Genomic DNA, 12,059 nt, shown 5'->3' with positions numbered 1-12,059 from the left:
ATGTACGTGTAATTGATAGTACTCGCGTACACCTGTGCGTGTAAAACGTTTCAAGTTAATAAAGAGAACATGATACACGTGGAATAGGTATGAATAAAAATTACAAGAAGCCGGAGAATATTCTAAAACATATGCCATGATAAAATATAAATTGTAAAGAGTTATAGATCATGTTATTATATATTAAAATTATGCTTAACAAGCAGATATTAGCGTAAATATGACGCTGCGTTAATTAAATCCAACAATATTGAGAAAAGAACAAATTGAACAATACCTAGAAATAATTTAGAAAAACAATGTTAGATCAATTTCAAATTGGGTTTTCTTTACTCGATGTCAAACTTAACTCTTATTCGTCTTTTGCATAAACTCTTTTCGTGATATGAAACTTTAGAGTTGACATGCTGCTGGTATTAATTGCACACGCAGAATAAGATTTTCCAAATTGAACCGAAACGATTTAGACAGAAAAATGTAATACTTTCAATATTCATAACAATTATTTATGCATTCCGCATATAAACCTACCGAATATTTATTACTTACTTTTAGCTCAAAAATATTTGATATACTACTACCAAGCAAATATTAGATTGAAGAGGAAATCATACATGAAAGATGTCACTTTTTTTAATAAAAAGTTCGTTCTCATCAAAGTTTCTGGCAATTTATTACATACCTGTATACAAAGTGGATTACTTTGTAACACAACTGGAAAGTAACTTTCTTTAGTAATGATTTGCGTAATAAATTACGCAAAAAGTAAAAAGAAGATTATATTTTAAATCATATTCTAAGAATAACTGTATTTTAAACGTGATTTCAAAAGAATTTTGAATTTAAAAATTCGTCAAAAGTACATACGTACTTACTACTTCGACACGATCTAGGCTAATTATGTGTTCTAATGTTTATACATCTTGATAGTAGCTGTATTCAAAGAGCGCGTCGAATCTTTTTATAGTATTTGCCTTTTGATGTATTAAAAGTATCATTAGAGATATTCTTCTTATTATCGCAAATATGTATAGTTCTGCTCATTGCATCGACAAGTGAACGGATTTTAAGCTTCCTATTCTTTTACATTTTCAATATTTCCAGAGTTATTTGTTTTCAGAATAAAAAAATATTAATTCCTGCCACTTTTGAGAGAAATTGTTTAGAAGTGTATCCTGTTTATCTCGAATCGCTCAAATATATCGGGGAAAAAATGAATGATACAAAAATCGAATGACATCGAAAGGGATATACTATTATATTCGTGTGTATTTACTTTGCGTGTATTGTCTTAACATGAAATCTCTTGCGTGTTAAAATATTTCAGTGGATATCTCCATTTTTTGTTACATAATCACGCAGCTGACGTTCAGACATCTCTAAAATACTAGAAACTTGCGTCTTTCGCACCATCCGCTATCGTAATAGAAACTTTCAAATTCGACAGAGCAATACAAAGCACGCGAAAAGTGACTGACCAAAAAAGAACTGAATGTTTTGACGACATTACGAAACTGCAGCCTTGTATTTCAGCAATATCATACCAGCAATAACAAATTTTGAGAAATATCTTTATGTTCTATTCCCGTGGCGTACTTTGGATAACGCTAATCCCGGCGACACACTAAATTTTGAAATCCATACGACTGATTCTACAGAAGCGGGGATTCTACAGCAGCGATTTCGCTTGCACAGTTGTTCATTTAATTTGTGAATTGTAAGAAACCTCAAGTATGTCAGAGGACATAGTGATATTGCTACAAAAGCGACTAGAAAAATAGAGAGCTACATGTGATTTTATCGTATTTTTTTAACCCTTTCGCTTCGGCAATCCAGTCCGCCGAAGTACTGTCACTGAACGGAAACGCGCGCCAGAAATACGCACAGTGTGCGTGGCTACTGTATATACGTTTTCCTAAGTCTTAAATAATAATAATTCTTGTAAGAACCGTATACGAAATATCGTTTCACTGTCAATGGATTTAGTAGATTTTTTAGCACGAAACAATATACGATTTTGATGTTGTTTCAAGAACGAGTAACTTAAAGAAGTGATTAATCCAGTATGTCAATAAAATCAAGGGAAAATGTTCTGTCGATAACGAAAAAATATATTAATGACCACAGATAGCATTTGTATATGCATCATTTTTGTCAAATTTTGTCTTCCAAACACAACTTTTTAATATTCCTATTTTATCTACTTTTGCTAAAATACATTAAACACATTTCAATACTAAACTAAAGATCTTTAAACTTAAAAATGACTTTTGCTTATTCCCATGTCACAAACAATTGGCTTTAATAATTATCGATCAATACTCTCTTATTCGTAAGCACATCAGCATATTCGATCCATGCAAATTCACGTAAAATGTTACTACTTCCTGCCTTTCGTTACATGTATCTTAATAAATTGTATCTTATTAAATCTTAATAAATATGAGTCTTAATAAAAAGAAGTTACTTTTTACGTAGACCAAACCTAGTTCTATTATTAAGCGCGTAAGCAGATAAGATGAAGATCAAATAGAGGCAAAGCTAAAAAATAACGACTATATATTTTCATGTTTCAGCGTTGAAAACTTATGTGGGTGAAACGCTAGAATTGACTGGAGTTCTTCGACAAGAAATGGGCACTTGTCTTTGCATAGACAGCAACAATGTGCCTCCGACAGTCAGCAAACGTTACTCTCTACAAGTTCACTGTATGTATTATTAAGCGCTTGTCATAGAGTTATTATACAAATATATTTGCAATTATCATTCTTATATATTATACAAGGTGAATCAGAACACGTGGAAAATATGGCAGAGGTTGATTCTGAATACTGAAATAAGAAGAAAATTTTATATAACATAATATGCCTAATATGACCATACGTTCCGCTTATAGCTTATTTTGCGATGCTAAACATTACACAGATGAACGATTTCTTGGAAAATAGATAAATCGTGCTGGCCTTATTTCCGGACCAATACGCTCTTCGGATCCGAATCCGTTCGATTATTAAATACGGGGGCGTTTAAAATCTCTTACTTATAAAACGTTAGTTGACGTGACGATCAAAATTTTCGACAAATTCGTGTAAGCTGTTCGAACAAGATGGACGATCTATGACGCGACGCATTCGCGTTTCCGTAGAAACTGGAACTGGTCGATTCGAGTAATTTCTCTAAAGATAGGTAAGAAAGTACTGTGACACAAAGCAAGCGTCTACTCGAAAACGTTTATACGAAATTTTCTTCTTATTTTAATGCGCTGAATCAGCCCCTGCTTGCCTGGAAGCCGTACTTTCCACATGTCTCGAACTCTATCATACCGATCCACTAGGTAAACAAAATAAAAGCCTGCCAAGCACTGTGGCGGCACGGGCCACGGAACTTTTCAACGGCTCCGGATGCAAAGCGCGACGCCGCCAAAGCGCAACACCGACGTGCCCAATGTACCATCGATATCTTCACACTCTTTCCGCCGAATTCTCGGAAGAGCATACGCGTGCCAGCACTGGGCTACGATATCGATGGGCTACGAAGGGAAGAATCTGCGCGATCCGAAACAAAAGCACAGGCAGTCTGTCTTACGCCATTAAATGTGTAACTCCTCGGTATTATTTGCATAGCAACGCGTCGAATGATCTCTCGGTGTCTATCGTTATTTGTTAGTTGTTACCAATTGTCTGTTAAGTGTAATTGTTAATTGTTAATTGTTAACTCTGATTGTTGATTAGTTCTAAATAAACTATTGTTCGTTAAAAACACCAAGAGTAGTTCCTTACGCACCTATCACCATACCACCTCAGCACGAACGCCGTATAGATTGTTTTCACCTGTTCGATTCGTGCTAGATTTGACTAAAATACTCATGCGAACTTATTGAAAATATAAAATCCGAATTAACATCCAGTTTTCAACAACCTGTCTAAAGATACCGCTCACAAACAAGCTATCATTTCTTGAAACAAATATATAAGATTTATTTACGTTATCAATTTTGTCGTGTGTCGAAATACAGCCCACTCAAAACATTCTATGGACCAAACGAAAAAATTGTTGACATTGATTGTCAACAAGTCCTACAAACTAGGATCTTTCATATTTCTTTCGCTTTTGATAATTAGGCACAACCTCCCGCTAGCCGATGAGTCATTCTGCTATATTTGGCTTATCCTTTGTTATTATACAAATTACTGCCATTGTTCACGGCTGATCTACTAATTCGTTTGGTGACTAGACACTACGTTAGATATTTTAATCAAATAAACTCATAATTGTATCGATAAAATACTTCCTATCAGTACAATATATGATCCAAAATTTAAACATCCTGCTTCAGGGCGACATATCCAGTGAATTAACGGCGCCTGAACAATCCCTTAAAACGGGTAAATCTATAACTTTATTATCTAATTTCAACCTAATATCCACAAACTGATCAACATAATTTCACTATGCCCAAAAAGAATCGCCTTGCAAATGATATCGATATTTACGACATTTTTTTGCTATATTAATATAGTATTATTTGTTATAGATCCAGACCACCGACCTCGACCAGGGCTATCAAAATTCGCCTTCGTCATGGCCAATAACCAATATAATATTAACTACGATAGAAACTGTCATTGTTAATTTAACACTAGCTATCGCTGCTATAATACGAATAGCCTGTATACATATTAAATAAACTGTAATAAATAACTTATTATTTTTAAATACACCCTGTCTTATTTATCTACACCTTCCTTTGTCTTACGTCCACCTTGACCTACGCATTGTCACGTAAAATTCGTGATAAAAAAGGATTTTTGCAATCCACTAGCGATAAAAAGTTCGCGTACAAGGTAAATAGCGGGCAAAAGAACGGTATAAAGCATAGAGTGTAGAGTATAGTAGCATTGCAGAAAAAGAAAAATCAACAGCTTGCTCGGTCATTGCGCAGCAACAGATCGAGCAACGATACAAATGATCATGGAAGTGCGTTTCTGCTTCCCGGTCTGTTCGAACTATGATGATTTGTCTTTCTGATCTTTCCGACTCGACCGTTGCACCGTTCACTCGACCATCGACCATAAATTGTTTCGAATTTTCTAGAGAACGGACACTTGAAACTACGTGCTTGCGGTACATTCGATAGCCAGAACAGAGGGATCCTTCGTGAGCCTGTTTTCGTCCTGCGAGACGAGCAAATTATTAGAAATTTCCTGATGCAATTGTACGCGGTTTTATGCAACTTTGATTATACACGTGAACGATATTTGGCACAGAGGAGTAACATTTTCGGGGTAACATTTGCGCACTAATAGGTTCCCACGTAGCTAAAATAAAGCAAAAGTTGCGCGAAATTAACGGATGACAATTGAGAAATTTCTTGGGTGATCTACGTTTATTACGAAATGGTTGAATGCGAGAATCGATATCTGGTAGCATCTAAGTTGTCCGAGATAGTTTCACGATAAAGGAACAGATCTCTGCCGATACTCTCTATCCGACTATCGTAGCAGATTTGCGTACTTTTGCAAGGTTCTCCAAATTAATACAAATTTCTAACTACCGTAACATCGAGATATTATACATCGTAAGGCAAAGTTAAGGAGAGTGGCGATGACCTCGGAAACGCGAAAAATATCTCAGAAGATAGAATTTTGGTGGCGCGAAGGACAAATGTTCGTGATGGTTTTTGCCAATAGCGATTCTGATTCTCCCTTGACGTGTCTGCTCGGCGCCACTTTCGGCATCGTGACAACCACCGTAAGCCGTAGGACACCCTTACAGCCTCCTTTACATCGCATATGCCCTTCTCGCTGTTGATGAAAATCCAATTTGTGAAATTAGACGTTTGCTCGCTTTGAGACAAAGTAAACCGCGTTTCTCACAGGTGTTCGGCAGATGGCGATGATGAGATATATAGTGCAACAAAGTGAAATTTTACGCGCGTAAATCTAACAGGATTATAATGTAACAGAAGCACAACAAAGAGGAAACTTGTGATGAAAAAGGAAGAATATATTACCAACGAAACTCTTTTGCTCCATTTTCTTTCGTAGAATTATATTTCATTTGCGAGTATTATAGCAGGTCTGCCTTTGATACAAAAATCATAAAAGGTTTACGTATCTGCACGTATATTTACGCTGTATGAACGACACTCGAGTATTACACGCATGCATTATCGACAAATAGATCCACGTTCGAGATAAGAGTTCCTCTTTGATACTTTCTTATGGTATAAATAACGAGAAATTATCAGGAAGTATGTTACAGTGAAACTGCTCGTACTTCGTTACTTTTACTCGCATGTATGACACCTACAACGATATTCTTTGTTGAATCAATAAATAAAAGCGCTCCCCAGCGTACATACAAGACTAGATCTTGAAATATAAGAATCGACGTAACAATAAGACTAAAAAAGTTCGAAATGAAAGTAATTATGTATATTCGATATATCTTTGGTAATCATTTCTTTAATCTCCTTCTTTGATCCAGTATCCATATTTAAAATCTACGAATAAATGATATATATTTAATATATACATTAAACTATACTTTTTAATAATACATACCATAATTTAATATTATGGTTGAAATTATGACCTATATAGCAATTAATACATACACATGTGTTTAGTTCTATTAACTTAGAAGCACATGTAAATTAAAAAAAAATATATATATATGAAACAATAATAAAATAATGAAGTAACATTGAGAATAGAATCTAGTTTAATTACACATATATACCCTTTTAATAATTCCGTTCTTATAAATTTTATTAAATTTACAGTGAAGCTTACAATTACACTAATGCCAATGAATATTAACGTATGCGTTTATTATTACACTAAATAACAATGAAAGTAATGCAATGAAAAATACAATATACCTTAATGGAAATAAAATAAGTAAATAGCAAAGTATTTATTAATATTATTATATAGCATTATATTATATTATTATAATATTTATTAATATTTACTTACGTTTTACGTTTGCACAAAAACTATAAAATTTTAAATATAAAGAGAGATTTATAACAGAGATAAAGCAAGTCACAGAAATTAGTGTCTTTCAATGGCAAAAATGCGTTAAAGAAAGTGAAACGATAATCTCCGTTCGCGTCACAAGCGGAACTGTGCCGGTTTTGCTCCTTGAAAGTACACGCAGCGGTACATGAGCTAGAGAACATTTCAAATCATGTTGTTGTTTTTTTGCTTCGGAGTATCAAGATCGTTAGGACATACATAATATATTAATAAATAAACTCCGGGCAAAACAATGTCGCCGTTACGTTACCGTCGAACCGTCGAACAAAGACGAATTTGAATTCTCCGACTCTCCCCCGACCTGTTTATACTACACCAGTTTAAACGGACGCAATCGTAAAGAGTTCACGAGAGTTATGGATCAGTATCTACGAGTATCTACCGTCTTTGCGAACATTATCTATAATTATTTATTTAATCATTTGAAAATATACTTGAAGGTTTCAACAACGAGCAATCTTGTCTAATAAATCTCACGATCAACCATCCTCTACACACAAGTCCTCTGAAAACATAACGACTTTTCAGTTCAATTTGAATCGTTGCGTTCAACGCCATCAGGGTGTCCTGCATAAGGCGGGCATCCGACTAGGTGCTGATACCACATACAAGAACAAGTCGAATATGTGAAATAAAGCTTTTTAGCTTAAGGTCCCGTTTTGAAAAAAATACAGTTTGAACATGTTCGGTTGGCAATTGGCTTAATACACGCGTATGATAAATAATAAGATTTATTACATGATTTTACAAAATTTGTTAAAATTGATTAAGAAGTTACTTTCAAGAAGTAATATTTACATAATTGTAAATTGAACCCTATGTTTAACAAAATTAGGCATTCTTAAGTATTTGTTATTGTAAATTACTATTATGCTTCGCCAAGTGTGATTGGCTATTTCTGGAACACAGCGTCCATCGATGTCTTCAATGAAAGAACATAAGTTTAATAACCTAACTTATCGACGAAATAAATCCCTGGCCCCCGGGTAGCGTGTTAGGAAGCTTCCGTGGTAATTCTTTTAAAAGCAATTAACGAGTGATCTGTTCGCGAATTATTGTATTGTATTATATATTATGTGGCATCATGATATCATAAGGAATACAAGTCACTATGATTTCTTCGTACTATTTCACAGATGGAGTGTGCAAATTTGACTTTACAATGAACAAAGTCAAACGTGACAATGACAAAATTGTATGTGGCAAAACTGGATACCTCAATGTTATACAGTGTATCAAGAAAGTGTTTGTTGTCATCTTATGTCTTTGGGAGGTAATTCTACACCTTCGGATTTGCGAAGATCTGTTGAAAAAGAGGATCACAAAATTGACCTCGAGCATTCTATTGCACGTATTGCGTGTTTGTGCGCGTATTTATCCATCGAGGTATTGCAAAGAACAGTTTGTCCAATAGGGGTTTCACACGCAGCAGTGGGAAAAATAATACTCTCACCCTGAGAGAATTGACCGGCGAGGGCGCGGCAGAGGCCATGGAAGCGCTTCGGTGAGGTGCGCTAGGTCCGTCGCAAATCTGCCCGGCAGGGGAACCGGATTGTCTGGCACGGCGGCTCCGGCGACGAGGCGCGGTGTAACGTGGCCGCATATCGCTCCATTAGGGGGTGTATTGAGCGCGGAGGGGGTGTATCCCTCACACCAGTTCCCGGGCCCCTCTAGATCGCTGCCGGGACGGTCATCGTGGAGGTTTTAGTCCGTTGGCGTCTGCCACTACCACGGCGCTTTTTCCCAGAAGCGACCTGGTGTCCGTGCGGATTTCCTCCACGTTAATAAAAAAAAAAAAAAAAAGTGGGAAAAATAATACGCCAAAAAGGTGTACGTTATAAGGTTCGCCGTGTGCGAAATTATGTCGTTTGACGAATATTCGATGGTTAGCCGCTAAGAAAATTATAACGCAATCCTTGGAAATATCTTGTTTACGGATGAGAGCGATTCTTCCGATAGCAATATTCTCGATCGTCAGACTGCCAGGATTTAGGCTTGTGAAAGTTCTCACATTATGATACAATGATACAGAGATTCAAGCAGACTCGAGCAAGTTTGATTTATTATTATATTATTTATATATATATATATATATAAATAATATATATATATATATATATATATATATATATATATATAGATATATATATATGTCGGGTTAACATTAGAATTTAAGGCGTGTAACGATTCTTCGTTTGAATTAGCTATCGTTTTATGAAACAGAGATTATATTTACGCGAATATACAAGATTTTACAAAATATTATGAGTATTGAGTTTAATGAATGATAAGATTAACAAATGATAAGATTAACAAATGATAAGTTTAACTAATGATTCCAAACGAATCCACGGTCAACGGGATAACTCTTTACTATGCGTAGAATAATTTTAAACACAAAATACAATTGCTGAGACACTCGGTAAATTGCTCGATGTATCACTTTCCAAGGCGATCACACGAATGAATATCTGATGAAAATCTTTTTCGCTATACGACTGCATTTGTTTGTTATATGCTCGCTGGAGACATCGAGAAGGTTCCAATCGTTGTTGCTAGGCAATTTCTGTCAAAAGTTTGTTGTATACTCTTTGGAAACATCGAGAAAGATCCAAACGCCGATACTAGGCAGACTTTTGCAGGCAAAAGAAATTGTTCCTCGGATACTTTAATATTTTTTACTAAATTTCATCAAAAATAGAATTTTATTTGCTAATAGAAGATAACTATGTTTTGGTACCGCCGCTTCGAGCTTTTTACAATCCACTAGCGATAAAAAGTTCGCGTACAAGGTAACTAGCGGGCAAAAGAACGGTATAAAGCATAGAGTATAGAGTATATTAGCGTATCTCGCTTAGCGTAGCTAAGCATAGAGTATCTCGCGAATTATTACACAACAGTGATAATAAGGCAAATCTAATAAAATTTACTTCTCATTAAAAAGTCGTACCAAAACAATTATTTATTAATTGGTTTATTTATTAATTCTTAAGAAGATACATATAAATACGAAAAAATGGTAAAATTTGATTAGTATAATAAAAGTAATATATGCCTATGATCATTCTAAAGTATAAAAAGTGAAATAGTCTTACGTTCATTGGTATATTTTAAGAACACATACATCTTTTAACGATAGTTGCAATGTAACATCATTTTTATATTACACGCAAGGTATGGCAAGTATTCCTGCTCTAAGGCACAATTTGAAATCAACAACATTCAGTTTAACAAATTATAACTTCTATTCGTTTTCCATCATGGAATAACGCGGTGGTGTCTTCCATATTGCACTGGACGTGCGTTGTAATCTACTCCTATCTATATTTTCAAACATTTCAGTTAAATCTGGTGTGCACATTCTTCTATCAAAGAATTTATAGACTGCTTTCTTCGGAATTTATCGTTGCATTGCAAGTTCATTTTCGCGTATGTACGCTAAAATTGATAAAAATTCCAGTACTCCATGCATTATAATGTTTATTAACTCATTAAGTAAAACAACACTTACATTGCGCCTAATGTGGAATTGTACGACTTGGTCTGGCTTCATCGTCCGATGTGTCGTCGTCAGGTCGTCAGGTGGATCTTACTGTTTGGAGCTATATTTTGGATAAAATATCGAATGAATAATAGCTTGTGTTTTTATAACAGAAGAATACTTTGATACTGTTTGTAATGTTACCTGCAATGTCATCATCCGAGTCTCCTTCTTTTGTTTCGCTAATAAGATTTTTTTTGCTTTTTCGACAGATCTTCGTGCCAGTTTTTGAACAATGGCTTTTTCTGAAATTTTTTCTTTTTCAAAGGCCTCGATTCTCCTTCTTACGGGCACATTTTTCTTCATTTCATTTTGAATGTCCTGTTTCGTCATGTTTCTATTAGACATTTCCCTTTCACGGGATGGCTCATCTTCTGCGAATAATTCTTCGAACTCGGTGAGTCCAATCGCTTGATTCAGCTGCTGAACCTCCTCCTGCAGAGTTATTGGCGACCGTGATGTAAATTTAGGTTCATTATTTTTTCCTGTACTACTAGCCAAGTTTCTATTAATTACTACCGTTTCGTTTGATTTTATTGGTGATAAAGGTTCTACAATTGCGGTAGCGTCCATCATCTTCTGCGTATAAGTAGAATTGATGTCCATCGTGGAATTCATAAGAGGAGTAAATTTCTCAAGTGCATCCTCGCACATTGAAGGATCTTCAATATCATTTCTTGCTGATGGAATTACTGTATCATCAATAATATTAGAATATTTACCCTTCGTGTTTTCACTCCGTGAAAAAGTTCTCTTTATATTACTATCTCTTGTTGTCATTGAAGACTTTAATGGTTCAATCCTTTCTGGCTGTATTGCATCTTCTTTTGAAATTGTTTCGCTTAAAACATTCTTTTTTGTTTTACTATGTTTTGTAGGACCCTTTGTGTTTTTTTCATCTGAACTACTTCTAGCACTTTCCTTTTTTTTAGGTCGGCCTCCACGTTTCCTCTAAAAATTTAGAATATATTTAACAACGTTATAGTAGTATTTATATACACAATGTACATACAATTATATAAGCAATTAGATTTTGACGTATTAATTAACCGATATCAAACATTATTGGGTACTACATATAAGGGTTAGTATTGATTAGTAACATAAGATAAGATTAGTAACATAAGATTAAAAGTATTAAATTTCATCATAATATGACACAAACATTTACATTACTGTCATCATCAAGAGATGGCCTTCGTAATTTTGTAACAAGTGACGTTGACTGCTGCTTTTTAATATTAATTGCAGCTTTTATTGCAGCCTTTCTTTTTGTTCGGTCAATTGTTGTTTCCAGCACATCCCCAGTTTTTACATCTTTATTTTCTGTTTTATCATGTACTGCTGAATCTGTTACTGTATTATCAGTATTGATAATATCATTTTCTGGGATAGTCTCTTTACGGCGACAACCTTTTTCCTTCAAAACTTTCGGCCTCTTTGTAGTTGAAGGGCCAGGGACTGATTTGGTA

General features: G+C 34.9%; 1 protein-coding gene across 1 annotated transcript; it reads right to left on the bottom strand.

Annotated features, from left to right (window-relative positions):
* Nucleotides 1-10,102: 10,102 nt before the first annotated feature.
* On the bottom strand, nucleotides 10,103-11,458 carry LOC143304199 (uncharacterized). Its single transcript, XM_076626584.1, has 4 exons — nucleotides 11,107-11,458; nucleotides 10,732-11,022; nucleotides 10,558-10,648; nucleotides 10,103-10,484 (listed from the first exon to the last, which is right to left on the bottom strand). The coding sequence occupies exons 1-3, from the start codon at nucleotides 11,365-11,367 to the stop codon at nucleotides 10,625-10,627; spliced, it is 576 nt and encodes a 191-aa protein (XP_076482699.1). The 5' UTR covers nucleotides 11,368-11,458; the 3' UTR covers nucleotides 10,103-10,484; nucleotides 10,558-10,624.
* Nucleotides 11,459-12,059: the final 601 nt, after the last annotated feature.

Source organism: Bombus vancouverensis, unplaced genomic scaffold (assembly GCF_051014615.1).
Source record: "Bombus vancouverensis nearcticus unplaced genomic scaffold, iyBomVanc1_principal scaffold0026, whole genome shotgun sequence".
NCBI classification, from domain to species: domain Eukaryota; kingdom Metazoa; phylum Arthropoda; class Insecta; order Hymenoptera; family Apidae; genus Bombus; species Bombus vancouverensis.
The sequence above is the reverse complement of the archived record's forward strand: the minus strand, read 5'-3'. Positions and strand labels throughout refer to the sequence as shown.

Bases quoted from the DNA above. Each gene is read 5' to 3' on its own strand.
- LOC143304199 (XM_076626584.1), bottom strand. From the start codon at position 11,367: ATGACAACAAGAGATAGTAATATAAAGAGAACTTTTTCACGGAGTGAA. The intron at 11,023-11,106 runs GTAGTAATTAAT...ATAACTCTGCAG, and splicing joins CAATAAAATCAAACGAAACG to GAGGAGGTTCAGCAGCTGAA. The intron at 10,649-10,731 runs GTAACATTACAA...TCCAAAATATAG, and splicing joins CTCGGATGATGACATTGCAG to CTCCAAACAGTAAGATCCAC.